Consider the following 17040-nt stretch of genomic DNA (forward strand, 5'->3'; position numbering starts at 1 on the left):
GAGAAGTTGATCAGTCAATTCATCTAACTATTTTGAAATACACTGAGACCTAACTTTTTATGTGTTGGTCAAATGGAGATGATCCCAAGATAAGCACTGTTCTTAAGGACAATATGAACAACTTTCATGTTCATCAAAATTTTATTTGAAGCTTTTAAGGTCATCATTCATTCCAAGACATTATAGGTCATTTTAACTGAAACCCTAATTTTGGGTCAACTTCCCAAGAACATAACTCATTCATTGTTCATGATTTTGAGGTGATACTTAATGCATTGGAAATCTTAATGTGTCTACTTAAAGTGTTATGTTTAGCAAAATTGCAAAATCTCAAAAGAAATACATGTGATAATGCAAAACATTATAGGTCACTTTGGACCAAATGCATTGAAATGTGAAAAAGTCCAACTTCAAGTGTCCATAACTTCTTCATAAAAAATCCAAATGATGCAAAATTTAAGTCCAAATTTATTGTCTTTAACATATCTACAACTTTCATGTTGAAGAGTTTATCATTTGGAGCTTTCATCGTTGAAACAGAGGGGCTTGAACATTGGCCAAATTTGGAAACTTCACATATGCATGTTTTGCACCCTACACTTCAAGCTCAAATTTCATTAATTTCCAAGGCCCAATTGGAGTTTTGATCAACATAGCATTTGTTCCTTATGCAACAAGCTTTCTAACTATTACTCATGAGATTGCATTTGGAGTTTGGAAGCATCATTTTCGAAGACATGAAGAATTATGTGCATTTTTGGAAATTCATTTCAAACACATTGCATGAGCTGTTAACATTCAATCTGCACGCCCATTTCTCATTTGGTGATGTATAGCAATCAATTCCAATCAGAATTTGGCCCTCCATGCGCCTGTACAGGCCCATGCGTGGAGGCCCTCTTCTCTCATGCACACTTTGTTCATGCACTTTCAGGTGGCTTTGGCTATAAATACATGGCATGTGAGCTCTCATTCTTCAACCTAATGGCGTCTAAATCCCTGCTGAATTGAATCCCCACCCATACCAAAGGAACAAATCTCATTTTTCTCTAAAAATTTCAGATCTGAAATTCAATTGCATTGATTGATTTTTAAGATCTAAAGTTCCTAGACCTCTTCACCTTGATCCATTAAAGCTTCTGTTCGCAAAAGGAATCAAAGATCGTGACTCAATTCTTCACAATCCAAAGGTTTTGCTCAACTGCATTTTGCTTCGAATCTCCTCATACATTGCTCCATTTGCCTTGATTTTGTGTTGTCTTAAGTCCTCTACATAGAGGCATCATTATTGTGTTCTTAATTTTTGAAATTAAGTAAGTTCAGTTGAACACCACCAAAGTTCCATCTCTGATTTCTCTCTCAATAGGGATCTAGAGTGGAATTGGGTGGCATAGGAGTGATGTACATCACTTCACCTTTCGAACGGTACCTAGATCGTGCGTTTTGGTGCACATTTGAATCTCTGTAATTGTTGGCCTTCGCCGGAGCTAGCCGGAGAAGACGGTGGCGCTGGCCACCGTCTGGTCTCCAGATCAGATCAGGACCATCCATTTCCATTTCCAGATCTAATCTCATTTGTCCAAACTTATGACTTTTTTTAATACAGTGTGTGGTTGCATTGACCTTGGAACACGTTGGGCGCGCGTTTGTGGATGCTTGGATCTGCCAGCTCAATTAATGAGCTCAGATCCAAGGGCTCACGTTTTTCCATTTATTTTAATTCTGATTTTTATTTCTATTTTATTTTTTAATTCCATTTCATTTTCTAAAATCCATATCTCTTTCATTATTAGTCCAAAAATTATGGGACCAATTGCATTATTTCTCTTTTAATTTCTAGTTTCTAAAAATGATTTTTAATATTTTTTATTTTGTCATTTGCTATTTTTTTAGTAATTTTCTCTTTTCTGGTTATTTTTAATTCATTTTAAATAGTTTTTGATATTCAAAAAATACAAAAATATTTTCTCAACCTCTAGATCTATGAAAAATATTCTCATAAATTTATTAATTGATTTGAGATTTATTTGAGATTTTAGTTCAATTAGGTTATTTTTTATTCATTTTTAATTGATTAAAAATAGTTTCTGACTTTTAAAAATGCTGAAAATTTTTGTCAAACTTTGTTTGACCTTGTTGAACTTGGGATAATTCACTTGGACTTTTCAAAGTTGATTTGAAGTGAGTTTGAAGTTTGACCTTTCTTTAATATTTTAATTCAAATTTTATTTTAAATATTAAAAATGCCAAAAATATTTTGTTTATTTCTTGACTTCTAATATTCATTTTGCTTCTGTTTTCTATTGTTTGACCTTGATATCCTCTATCTTTGGTCAACCCTTGTTGATTGATACATACCATTTCATTTAATGCACTTTATTTCTTCATTTCTTTCTTCTTCTTCTCCTTCTTCTTTTCTTTTTTTTTTTGATCAATGAGTTAAAGATTGGTAGTTAGCATTGATTAGGGAGGTTTAATATTCCTTGATTCAAATCTAATTCATTTTGATCATGGATCAAGTGAATGGCTTTGCATTAAGGATAGATTGCTTTCTAAATCATGCAAAGGACCTAAATCAATACAAGATCATTTCTCATCTTCTTTTTGGCATGGCAAGTTGTTGGAGTTTGATTCACTAATCAAGACCTCTAACTTGTGTTGTTGCCTACATTATTATTGACCGACCTCAGATAGTTGTGACTTCTACATAAGTCCAATTACGATTGCTTAACATAGCGCTAAATTTGCCTTATGGCACACTAACTATTAACACTAACTATTAACTATTAACATTTACTTCCTGCTCTTTACATTTATGCAATTTACTATTCTTGTACATATTATTCATTTGCTTTTCCCCCTTTGCTCACTTGAGCACATATTTATGTTAATGCAATTTGCCTTTTGCTCACTTGAGCATATAATTGTGTATATATTATTGTGCTTGTGTTTTGTTTTGATTGTTGTGGACCAAATGCAAAGAAATGGACAAATGGACTTAGTCTCTAGGACTTTCCCTATGCAGATTGGAGTAAAAGGACCTTAATGTTGAAGATGGATTAGAAGAACCAAATCTCTAAACTCACTCTTGTCCATTCTTGATTTACTTCATGGAACTTTTGATGTGTGTGCTTTTGTGCTAGGGAATTCTATGAGAGCTCAAATTGAAGAACCATTGCCATGTTCATCCAAAGTGGAAGATACAAGATACTTTGAGGATCTCCAAAAGGAGCTTGTTTTGATTGTGTTGATTGTTTGAGCTTACTATCATTTTGCTTGCATATTCCAAAGGATAGGAGCTACTTGGATCATCAATATGATATCAAGAGAGGAACTCCATTTGTGGTCTTGTTTCTTATCCCTTATCTCTTGTATGATTAGGACTTTAGCCATTCTTCTTCTTCTCTCCATTCTAACCCAAGCCAAAACTTTTGTGCAAACATTTGACACTTCTTTTCAAACATTAGAAACCTAAGCCTTATGCTTTTGACTTTCAAACGTTTTCATAACACTTATCTTGAATTGAATTCTAAATCAACTTTGACCATATTTTGTACATACTTTTCATTGGTAAATATAACCCATTCAAATACTTTTTGTGGTTTCAATGGCCACTCTCTTAATCAAAATCTTTCCATAACCTTTAGCTATTAGGTTTGAGTTATCCTTGAGGTAGATGTAATACTCACCTATATCCTTAGTGATGGACAATGAGTCTTCCATGCTTATTATAGGGTTAACCCCTCACTAGCATGTTGAAGCTATCCTCACATGATGGATTTGTGGTTTTAGGTTGAGTTTTATCCCGTGGATAACAAAAGACCTTAAGGCTTTTGGACCAATCCAATCACCAACTCATTTTGAGATTTTTACCCCGAACTACGAGGTTTTGATCCTAATCTTTTTTAAGATGGTACGTAGGCAATGGGTTTATCCATCCAAACACAAAAAATGTAAATAACTTGTATATTCTCTTCTCATCTCTTCAATCATGTTTGCACAAACAAATTTTCACAAAATACCAACCTTACAACAAATGTGAAAAGGGCTCCCTAGGAGTACCTAGGATGTTTTGGGTGCTTAACACCTTCCCATTGCATAACCAACCCCCTTACCCTGATCTCTGACATTTTTACTAGTTTTTGATTCGATAAAACTTTTAGGTTTTTGTTCGCTTTCTAACCATTCCTTTGGATAAATAGAAGTGCGGTGGCGACTCGACTTGTATGGTTTACCTTGGATTTAGTCAATATCTCTAATGGTAACGAATACCCCGCTACAGTATAAAATAAGAGAGAAGAGAGATAGGAAAGAACACACCCGAGGAGTCAAGGCGGATAGATGGCCGCATAAACAACATTTATCAAAGAGAGCTATTTTACAGTATCTTCTTCCAAAGTGGGGCTCTCATGAAGTAGCTTAAGATGGTATCCAATTGACTTTGAAATTTTTATCAGTGCCTTCACTTTTTATTCTTGGGTCAAAAGATATTCTTCTATAGATGAAAGTATCGAATGGACAAATGAAAGTGATCTTATTTTTGTCCTCTGGTACAATACATATCTCATTTTTCGCAATATCCAAGATCAAGGGGTTAAACCGCCTTTGGGGTTATCTCACTACTTTTTCTCCATCTTCAAGTGAGATCCTATGCATACATATGGATGGGTTAATATCACGAGTGTCAGCCAAGGCCCATATAATTCCCTTCTTATGTTTCTGCTCAAGTTGAAGCTTTGATGAATAATATAAATCCTCAGGAAGTGGTTTAGGCTCTAAAGAATGTGGTTTTCAATGAAAGGTATGTTTGGGGCAGTCGGGATGTCAAGAGCTTCAGCTACATAAACAACTTCATTTACACTGTCACCCTGCAAGGCAGCATCAATCTCAGCACAAACAACATAAAGGTTAGTGTTAGTACAATCATCACATGAGTAAATATTATCAAAACCAAAAAAAGTTGGAAAATTAGTTGAGAACAAATCAGAATAAGCTTCATCAACAACTTCAGAAAGCAACTCTATTTGAAAAACAAAATGCTCTTCCTCGTCAATCTTTTTATTTTTCAGTACTTTTATGGGAAAGGGATTGGTGGTACATATTCTTTTTCAGCCTCAACAACAATAGAAGTTTCAGGTTTATTTTCAGGTGTTGCACTAACAATTTTTTATTTTTTTCTGGGACTGGTTCTGCAACTTTTTTGGATCTCAAGAAAATTGCACTCACATTAGGGCCTTTTGAATTAACTATCATTTGGGCAGGTGGTTGGTTCGATCCTTGAGCTTTTTGCATGGTACTTATTGAAGTGGAAAGTTGTCCAATTTGTGTTTACAAAGTCCGAATACTAGAATTTGTTCGCTGTTGAAATTGGAGACTATTTACAGCTATTTTCTTGACAAGTTCCTCTAGTGAAGGTTTGGAAGGTGAAGAGGTGATTATTTGTGGAGGGTTATATGATGGTAGCGGTGGAAGGGGTAGCATCAATTGTTTCACTAAAGAGTTAAGATCATCAATTTTGGTTTCTAGAGCTTTGTTGGAAGAAGAAACCTGAATCTCATTCACACCTTTTGCTTGGACCATAGAATTATCCCTTGTTGTGAACTGTTGGGAGTTAAGTGACATGTTCTCAATCAAGGATTTGGAAGCAGCTAGAGTTTTATCAACAAGTGCTCCACCACTAGCAGCATCTAAAATGTTTCTTTCCATTGGTAGCAATCCCTTATAAAAGTATTGTATTAACAATTGTTCAGAAATTTGGTGGTGAGGACAACTCGACACTAATTGCTTGAATATCTCCTAGTATTTGGCCAATGATTCCATGTCAACCTTTCTAATACCACATGTTTCTTTTCTGATTGAAAAATCTCTTGAAGCAGGGAAAATCTTTCTAGGAAGATTTTCTTCATATTATTCCAACTTGTAATCGAATTTGGCCCAAGATAATATAATGAATCTTTTGTAACACCTTGTAGTGAGAATGAAAATGCTATAAGCTTGACATGATCTTCAGTAATTCCTTAAGGCTTCAATGGTGTAGAACACACAACCTGAAATTCTTTTAGATGCTTATGCGGATCCTCACCTGCAAGACCATTAAACATTGGGAACAAGTGTATTAAACCAGATTTCAATTCGAAAGGTACATCAGCAATATGATATTCAATACACAAAGCATTATAATTAACATCAGGGGCAACAAGTTCTCTGAGGGTTCTTTGGTCAGTCATGTTAAACTCAATAGAAAAAAATCAGCAAACAATGAGAAAACACATAACTAATTCAGTAATGCAACAACAAATAGAAAAATACTGACAGTGTTCCTATTAAGTAAAAATAACTAAAATACAGAAAAATGATTAAAAGAAAAGAAAAAAGTACAAAAACACGAAAATTAATCTAATAAAATCAATTAAGAATTTTGGGAATTTTTTCAGATTTTTCTAAAACTACCAAAACAGAAAAGAAAAAAAATCATAAAAAATAGAAAAATAAGGAATTTTGTATTTTTAGGACTACGTCCACTATTTTGTTCCTAAATAGAGACTTTCGATCCTTGATTTTTTTCCTAATGAAACGACAAAGAATCAGAATAATCTGAGACGATTTTCTTAAAAAACAGTTTTTTTAATGCTAAATCATGAAAAGGCCAGAACGCAAGAACGTTGAAACACAACATCTATGACTATAATAATTGTTAAAATCTACAAGAGTCCCCGGCAACGGTGTCAATTTGATCCGCTATCGCACACGGGTCAAAAATGAGTAACTAAGAATGGTAGTCTAGGGAGGCGATACTCAAGTATCGTATCGCAAGGACTCTTGACAAATTAACCAAATAAAAAAACAAAATAGGGTGGTTTCGATTCGATTGAGAATAAGTGATTATAAAAAGTGATTATAAAAAGTGATTATGAAAAGTGATTATAAAAAGTGATTATAAAAAGTGATTATGAAATAAGTTGATCTACTGTTTTGGTTTCCTAACTTATCATTGGTTAATATAACTTTCATGCCCTAAGCGGATTCTAATCATTTTTTATTACAGTAACAATAACAAGCGCATTGATACTAATATATGATATGTGTTCCTAATTTATGAATTAAGCAAAAAGATTTTGAATTAAGCAAACGTGATTATACAACATATATCAATCGAAATTAATCGACGCATATTCTATAGAACTTGAATAAAATATACAAGACATAGAACAAAATATTGAAAGGAAAAAGATATTTGATTCAAAATTAAAAAACCTCAAAGTATCGGCGGAAACCGATTACAACAGATCAACCTTGTGAACTTTAGTTGTCCATGATCTGCTAAGCAATATTGTATCATCAAAATTTAGAATAGAATTATTGTAGCAGTGAAAGACCTAATATAATAAAAGGGAATTTCTGGCCCTTATGGGATCCGACCCGAAAATTACAAAAACCGGCTCAAACTAACTATTTTAATTAATTCTGAAACTTCAACGAATTATTCGACCCTCACTCATTCCGAATCTGCTTTTGACTTCAACATGAAACTTGTATCTCTTTCTCTTAGCTCTCCAATGCATATTAGAATATGTTAATATGACTCCTATAGCTCAAGTTATGATATGCATAGTAACAAGGTATTAAATAACTATTTACGTTGAAAATAAAGTATGAAAATAAAATAAAGACAAAAATAAACTTAAATATAAAAACACACTAAAATAGTAAAAATAATATAATAAACTATAGAGTTGCCTAAGTACAATAGTAGAAGAAGGTGCATCAAAATGCACTGATCAGTCATTATCAGAATCATCTTCATCATTTGAAGTTTGATGTCCACTAGATACAACATCATTAACATCTTCATCACAACTATATTCAGTATCAGATGAATCAGTGTAATGAGCATTGTTCAAATCAACCCCAATAGAATCGTCTGAGTTGTCCATCTGAAATCGGTTAATATATAACACAACATAAGTCAACATTAAACATAAAACCTAATTCCCAAATTGAAATAAAATCTTAACCAACATATTGAGTAACTAACAAATCCAAATAAAGGCAATGAAATCTTCATAAAACCTAATTCCCAAATTGAAATAAATTTTATCCTAAGTAATGAACAGCTAACAAATTGAAAATCGGAGTCCTTAAATTTTAAATTCAATTACGGATTATAACATCAATCATAAAACCTAATTTCCAAATTGAATAAATTTTACCCAAAGTAATGAACAGTTAACAAATTGAAAATCGGAGTCCTTAAATTTGAAATCAAATTACTGATTACAAGATCGATCATAAAACCTAATTCCAAAATTGAAATCATATAAGAAATTAAAATCATTAAATATTAAACCCAAATACCTTAACAAATCTGCTATCAATACGTAGTGTGTGATGAGCGATTGTCTGGGAGAATATTGAAGTTTGCTCGTTGAACATTGTTAGGAAGAATACTCGTTTTACAATTGCAAAAGAATAAGATGAAACGCGTCTTACAATTGCAGCGGAAGAAGATGAATGTAGGTAGTTCTACCGGATGTATGTAGGTATTTTTACAGGTTGGGGTAAAGAAGATGAAGTTGTTGTTGGTTGGGTAAAGAAGATGAAATTGAAGAAGATGAACTTGGTTGGGGAAAGAAGATGAAATTAATGAAGTACCAGAAAATTGTTTTATTAATTTTTATTTTCAATAAATAAAAATGTTAGGGACTTAAATGCAATATTAATAAATGTGATATTGCATGTATGTTTGAATGCATGATATAATCCTACGTGGCAATTTAAAGGTTTAGGGCATAATTCAGATTGGTCAAAATTATGACTTTTTCAAAAAAGTCATTTTGATGACTTTACCATAGAATTTTCTGAGGATTATACTATCTCTTCGACGGGTAAATTAGTTAGAAGACGTTGTCTTCTACATTTTAATTTTAGTCACAATATTCTTTTGTTTTTCAAATGTAATTTCAACACAAGTGTCTGTGTCTTGGTCATCCTCTATTTTCAAAATAATTTGGTGAGTTTTTTAAATGTGACATATGTATATTTTCTAAACATAATCGCACTACTTTTTCTTATGCCAATCATTAGATCTTATATTTTAGGGTTAAATATAATTTATCTCTTGCAGTGTGAACGAATTTTGGTTTACCAACGGTAAAAAAAAATTGAATTTCCCCCTTATAATGTTTAGATTCAGTTTCTTTGACCGCTTAGGTGACATAGCTTGTTTAGGTTGTATTTTTTTTCATTTTGTTCATTTTTTAAAAACTACGTGAATTTTTCTTTTTTTAAATTTAAATTACGGAGGGGGTAAATTAAAACTCCCTCAAATTGCAGGTGGTAAACCAATATAAAGCAAAAAAAAAAAATTACATTTTTTTAGTTTTATGCAGATTCAAATCATCTTTAGTGATGTTGTAAATGTTGTATTCATATTTTGCCCAATTTTATATTCATATGTATCTAATTTACGGTCCATAATGTGTACTCTTAGCACATTCAACTACATCATTAGATAAGTAGAGTTTCACAAAATAGTTCATTCTTAGTACATCCAACATATTGGCACTTTCATAGATGTCTGATGAACAAGACTTCACATATGACAAACGGTTAGATAACTTAGACAAACGATTATGTAACTTAACAAAACAATAATAAATAAATAAAATTAAATACTAGTAGATGATTTTGGACGTTTCAACATCTTGATAATGTCATCGACAAATCTAGTAATTATCGCATCAAACTCGATTGGTCTCTTAGTTAGTCTATGATGATATGTTCTCCACATAATCTTCAAATCTTCATCGCTCTTCAACTCAATACGATTGTATTCCACACTTCCATCGATATCAATCAATGGTGTAAAAAAATTTATCTTACTCACCTTTTTATTCTTTGTGTCGGACAACACATCATTAATATATATATATATATATATATTATATATATTATATATATATATATATATATATATAATATATATATATAATATATATATATATAATATTATATATATATATATATATATATTCATATCGAAATGATGAGCAGAAAATCTCATACTAACCCGTTTCTCAGACCAACCCCTTAATACATTGACAAACTATTACCACTCAAAGTTTAATTGGCCTAAGAGTTAGATTTTAAATTATAATAAATGAATGAATCACTGAAGTGGTACATAAGGGTTTAAAGGTTTGGTCAAAAGAATATACAAAGTGACCTGCACTCCTACTTTTCACTTCAATGTACTAGACAAAGTTGTAAAGAACAATTAATAATTAGTCAAACTCCATACAGAAAAATAATTCACAAAATATAATATTTTATTGTTGTTATTAGAAATTAATTCACCAAGGACAATGTATGTGCTGCTGCAATCTTAGTAGTATTATAAGACAAGATTCAATCAATATATATAGTTGCTAAAAGCATTTTCATACGACATTTTTTTAATTCTTTCGATAGGTAATGCAATGCATACACTCAAAGCCTCCATTAAACAACAAACACTATTCCCTGATTTTGGACAAAAGCAAAGGCAATTTTTAAAAATAAAATAAAAGCTCAAACATATTAAATAAAAGATTAATTAAAAGTTTAAAAAATAGTTTTAACATACCATAGATATACGAAATAAATATATATCTATCAGTGTTGATATCTTATATTTTTTAAATAAGGAGTATCAATATGATATATATTGCAGACTTCTGCAGGATCAAATCCCTTCCTTTTAAGTATCTAAGTCTTCTTGTGAGGCTAACTTTGTGTTGAGTTTATGTTGCAACCTCTAGTGTTTATCTGGTATGTGAGTTTATGAGATGATTTGTTTTTGAAATCACTTCTTAATATTATTATTTTTTTCTTGTCGTTCCTTAAGATGCAAGTCAATGTGTGGATAGTTAAGATTCATAGGAGGTTCCTTTGAAAGGGGTGAAAAAAGACTCGAAGATTGCTTGAGTTAAGTGGTATGAAGTGTGTAAGCCTAAGCAGCAAGATTGGGGTTAGGGATCTCTATTTAATTAATTTGATCTTTTTGGTTAAGTAGAGATGGTGGCTTATACTGGGTGTCATTGGTCTCTTGTGTGATATTCTATATGTCAGGTACGGTGCCCAGATCTTGTCCACTTTTATGGGGAGTAGAACTTTTGGCCTTTGTTATGTCTCCTCTTAGTGGAAATGAGTCTCTCTATTGAGTTCCAAGCTAGTTGATCGGTTTGATTGATTTATGGATTTTGTGACGAGGAAAGTGATTTCCAAGAGCCTTACCTTTTTTTTGGAAGGACACATATATTGGTGATGTTCCCTTGTGTGCTAGATTCCCAAGGCTCTTTACTATCTTGGACTAGCGGGATTGGTTTGTTGATAGTTTGCTCACTTGGGAGTTAAGGTGAAAGAGGCACATGTTTGATTATCGACATGAGATGATTTTTGACTTGATGTTTTTAATCAGAGACCCCTCTCTCTCTCTCTCTCTCTCTCTCTCTCTCTCTCTCTCTCTCTCTCTCTCTCTCTCTCTCTCTCTCTGGGGTGTGTGGGGGTGTGTGCGCGTGCGTGCGTGCGTGTGTGGGTGCGCGCGTGCGTCTAAAGATGGTGTGTTTTATGTCGCTTCAGCTTACCTTGGGCTCCTCCGGAGTGGGCTTCACGGCGCTTCCTCAAAAGATCTATTGAAACCGACTCTTCCCCTTATATGGGGTAGCTGGGCACCCTCTATAATAGTTGTTTTCTCTAGGCAGCTTATTTTTTTTATAGGATTCTTAATAAAGTAACATTTTTATTCGTAAGGTGCTAGTTGATTCCTAATGTGTTTTTTGTCCAATATGTATAGGGGATTTAGAGTATGTTACCCACCTTTTAGTGACATGTGACTATGCAGCATCTATTTGGTATGGTATTTCTAGATGGTTTGGATAGTGTTTTGTTCTCCCTGAGGAACTCTCTAACATTTTCTATTTATGAATTCTTTGGGAAGTAGGCCTAGGGTTATAGGTGGTTTGTCTATGATCTGACATTCAGTGATTTGGTCTCTTTAGAATTTCCAAAATGATATCGTCTTTTCTAATTCTTTACTGTGAAGGATGTGAGTGATAAAAGTGTTTTCCTAGCATGGAAATGGTATCTTAGTAGACATACATGTAACTCAAGAATTGTATCAACTGTATAAATCAATAAAGGATGGAGTACCTTCGATCTATCTGTTGAGAATTCAATGGGAGGTTCATAGAGGATGTTTTTCTATTGATGGGGGCTCTTTCAACTAAGATCTAGTCTCCCTTATGCGAAGTGGATTCTTGTTTCATTCCTTCTTGGTGCTCTAGATGGTCAATCCTTGTCTTTGGATTTTGATTGTGGTTGTTGTATATTTTTGTTGTTTTCCTTATATTTACCGGAGATCGTGTATGATACTTCTTATAACATAAGGAGTTTATTGTGTGTTTTGTTGTTTCCTCTCTTATTTATTTATATTTATATCTCTTTGCTCTTAAAAAGAACTTCTTAATAAATTTTAATTTAGAAGAGAAAGTTATTTAATATATTATTAACTAATTATACATGCATGCTCAACTCAATATACAACAATTATTTAATTCAATAACTATGATGTGTATGCAACTTTTGATTTTTCTAAAAATATAATCAATATCACTCTTTTTATAAAGTATGTTCATATATATCTGTCTACCTATGCGTGTGGCTTCATTATGGTCTTTTCCTTTTGCTTTAGTTTTAGTACACATTAGGATTTTCGAACAACCATAAAATCTCCTAATTTATAAGACATATTTGCCATTGTGCTAAGACCTTATAATTGGAACATTATGAGGGTAATAGGTGAAAAACAATTAGGAGAAATATATTAGAGAATTTCACTAATATTTTGTACTATGATGACACATAAAAAGAAAAAAGATATTATGCTAATATATATGATGAAAGCAACCAAGATCACTTTTTTTTTCTAGCACTTGCTTTGCTTAGTGGGTGAAGTACTTTGGTTTTTCAATTTGAAGAGAAAGAAAAATGCCATGTTCTAAAGAAGAAGCTCTTATTAGACTCTTCTACAATTCATCATCCTCTTTCAAACTTCTCTTCCTTTTCATCTTCTCTTCTCTCACTTTACTTCTCAAAATCCTAAACTTCATTGGTAGCTACTCTCTATTCCAAAGGTTATAAATCTATACCTCATTCTTAACTACCATTTTGCTACCATCATAGTTATACTTAACAATTGAGTTTTTTTGTAGGGATCAACAATATGAATATGTTTCATCTGAGTATGATTACGAAGAAGAAGAAGAAGAAGAAGTTCGAGGGAGTTATTTTTACGAAGATTCTATTGAGAAAGATCATTTAGTAGCTGATGTAATTTGTGGTGGAGAAGCTCTTATGTTTTTGCATAGTAATAACAAATCTCAAAGGAATCACAATTTTTCTTTTGAAGAAGAACAAGAAGAAGAAGAGTTTATAACACCACAAGAAAGCTTGGTTGAAGAGTTTCCAGAAGAAGAAAAAAATTCATCAGAAAATTTGCATGTTCATCACAAGTCACCAATTGTTTCAGATTTTGAGACAGAAATTAATGAAACAGAATTTCAAGAAGAAGAAGATGCTGATTCTGTTCCAGATTCTGTTCCAGATTCTATTCCAATCGAAAGCAGGACCACTTCTCATATCACAACGAATCTATACAAAAGTGATGACTTAGTAGGATGTGACAAAAACAAGAAAGTGGATGAATCAAATGTTGAAAGAGATGAGAGATTATTTGTGATTGGTGCAACACATTTGGAGAGAAATAAGAAGTTGATATTTGAAGAAAAAGATGATGAAGAGATATATGGTGATTCATGCACTGTTGGTTCAACTTCTAAAAGCTCTTCTGATTGGAGAAGCTCAATTATTTGTAGAGATTCTGGAACTGATGACCCTTTTTCTTCTTCATCAAGAGGAAGTTGTCCTAAGTGGGAATCTTACACTGTTTTTCAAAAATATGATGAAGAAATGTCGTTCCTAGAGAGAATTAGTGCACAAAAACTTCATGAAACAGGTAACATGCACAACTTTCGTCTATGTTTATTCACATCGATTCAACACTGATACATGTGATTATTTATATGATTATGTTCAAATAATTTATTTTTTAAAAATTTTATTAATGTCTATGTGTCCGTCCATGTTTTTTTTTGTCCAGTATCTAATATCTGTGTCAATGTTTTGTCTGCGTTTTTGTTTTTTCCAATAGTATCTGTGTGTCAATGATTTTGTTACACGTGATTAGTAACACTTTGAGTTAATTTCAGAGTCTTTAAGATCTATCAAAGTAGCTCCAAGGTCAATTTCAGAGAGAATTGTGTACAAATTTTCAAGTATGAGTAAAAAGCCAGAAGATATAAGTAATCACAATCCATACTGTGAACTGGAAAGTGCTTATGTTGCACAAATTTGCTTAACATGGGAAGCACTTAATTGGAACTACAAGAATTTTCAATCAAAAAGAGCTTCAAATGTTGATGTTGGTTGTCCAGCAACAATTGCACAACAATTTCAACAGTTTCAAGTTTTGTTACAAAGATATGTTGAGAATGAACCTTATGAATATGGTAGAAGACCTGAGATTTATGCTAGAATGAGACATTTGGCTCCAAAATTGCTTCTAGTCCCTGAATATCGAGGTACGATTATTTTATCATGATAAAAAATATTTTTCACTTTTGAATAATGTTTAATGTTAATTGGTATATATGTATTAATTTTGACTTTTTTTTTGTGTTATTCTATTAAAGATTCAGATGATGATCAGAAGGAGAAGGTTGGGTTTAACTCAAAAATTTCATCAGCTTCATTTCTTGTGATAATGGAAGATGGAATCAGAACATTCATGAGTTTTCTAAAGGCTGATAAAGAGAAAACATGTCAGATCATTGCATCTTACTTTCGAAGAAATCGAAAAACCTTGATTGATCCAACACTAATTCGTCTTATGAAGAAAGTTAATCAAAAGGCAAGCTCCTAATTTTATAATCTATGTTAACTTTCTCTTTGTTGAATTATTTAATTTTATAATTCAAATGTCGAGTTTAAATATGAATCGGGGGATCTTTATCAAATGGTTACTGACGTTCTTATGATGTGAATGCGAAGAATTTCTCAGAACAAATCGGATCCTATTATACATCCTTATTTCTTTGTATCGGAGAATTAGAGGTGACAAACAGACATGTTTGTCCTAGTGCGACAAATGGGCATGTCCGTCCGTTTAAGTCTATTCGGCAAAAGTTTGAAAAAAATAGAACGAGTCGACATAGTTGAGGGTGCGGACCTAAAAATTTGATTTGTTTCGCATAAAAATGAGGATGAGTCGGACATGCGGGTCTTGCATCCCTAAAGACTAATAGTTGTAAAATCAGATTTGTTAATGTCTATGTCGGTAAAAACCCGCAAAAAAATAGAATGAGACGAACATATTAGGGTTTAAAGTTTTGTTTGTCTCGAAAAAAACGCGGATAAAACGGACATATGTCTCACTGGTCGGTTATCCTATGCATTATAATATGTTTTAATATATTTATTTACTTACAAGAAACTATAACTTGTTTAATGTGTGCAGAAGAAGACGAAGGTTAAGGATCTTAAGCGATCTCACAAATGTTTGAGGAAAAGAAAGTTAGAGGAGGAAGAAGAGATGGAAATTTTGATGTCATTAATAGACTTAAAAGTGGTGTCAAGGGTTTTAAGAATGAGTGAGATGAATGAAAATCAACTACATTGGTGTGAAGAGAAAATTAGCAAAGTAAAAGTCATTGATGGGAAGCTACAAAGAGATTCCACTCCACTTTTCTTTCCATCCCATTGACCCACAAAAAGAGATTATTGATATAAATATTACTTAATGAGTGGGAGATGAATGTGCATGGTTGCACAAAGAGGAATATTCATAACATGCTTTTTGTAAATATGGAGTTAAAGAAAAAGGAGAAGGACCCTACAAATCAAAGTGAAACTCATATGGAATTTATTGGGGTATGAAATTCATGAAAAGATGGGTAAAGTTGAACAAGTGATGTGTTATGGATTAATATTGAAAGTGGAAAACCAAAGACAAAGCAATGTACAAACAAGATAGAGACAATATTAGCTTTAGTTTTTGCTTTAGCTTTTTATTTATTTTAATTTAGGGTTTATATCTCTACAAGGGTTTTGAGTTATAAAGCACATGGAGTTGAATAAAAGTAGGGTTACACTCTTTTGCATAAAGTAGGTCACATGATAAAGGAAGGGTAGGTTTAGTGTTTCTTTTTTCTTCCTTAATTAATAAGGAAAGGAATGGTTAGTTTTTTAAAGAGAAAAATAAATACCATCTAGGTTGGACTTGTTGTAGGGCAACAAATATGAATTACAATACTTCTTTCAAAAGATTTACTCGTCATTTATCATTTAGTTTCTTAATTTGAACTTTAAATTATATAAAATTTACTACAAATTAGGTTTGAGCTTTAATTTGTATGTATATAGACTACTTGAAGATTTTGTACAGAATTAATTACGAGATAATCATCTGTCATTCAAATCTCTAATACAAGATAAAAGCTTATTTTTAAATTCATTAAATAATAAAAATATATTGTTCATTCAATTAAAAAATAAGGTTTTCATTAGACAAAATATTAAATCATTAAAAATAATTAGTTTTGATCGAAAAATATCTAAAAAGTCACATATGATATTCGTATTTGAATTTTTTTTAAATAACCAATATTTTCACATTAAATATCAAAATAACCAATATTTCAAATAATTTATCAAACTAATCATGTTTCAAACAAAACAAAAAATTAGACGACGAGAGAGTAGTCACTCAAGGTGGCGCATGCATTGCTTTTTTGAATAACTGTGTCATTAGGGTTGGCGCATGCATGTATGTGATGTCACTACAAGTGGCGCATGCATGCATGCAATAGGAGCATGTGCCATAGGCTGTGGCTACTACTTTGTATGTGAATTCTATAAATATTGCATCCCCTCCCCATCATTTTT

At 32.2% G+C, this 17040-nt stretch overlaps 1 protein-coding gene across 1 annotated transcript; it reads left to right on the plus strand.

The window, feature by feature from the left end:
• Positions 1 to 12735: 12735 nt before the first annotated feature.
• Positions 12736 to 16503, plus strand: LOC127115661 (uncharacterized). The gene is made up of 5 exons (XM_051047145.1): positions 12736 to 13172; positions 13251 to 14053; positions 14307 to 14678; positions 14790 to 15007; positions 15614 to 16503. The coding sequence occupies exons 1-5, from the start codon at positions 13027 to 13029 to the stop codon at positions 15857 to 15859; spliced, it is 1785 nt and encodes a 594-aa protein (XP_050903102.1). The 5' UTR covers positions 12736 to 13026; the 3' UTR covers positions 15860 to 16503.
• The last annotated feature ends 537 nt before the right edge of the window (positions 16504 to 17040 follow it).

This window comes from Lathyrus oleraceus, chromosome 1 (genome assembly GCF_024323335.1).
Source record: "Lathyrus oleraceus cultivar Zhongwan6 chromosome 1, CAAS_Psat_ZW6_1.0, whole genome shotgun sequence".
Taxonomy (NCBI): Eukaryota; Viridiplantae; Streptophyta; class Magnoliopsida; order Fabales; family Fabaceae; genus Lathyrus; species Lathyrus oleraceus.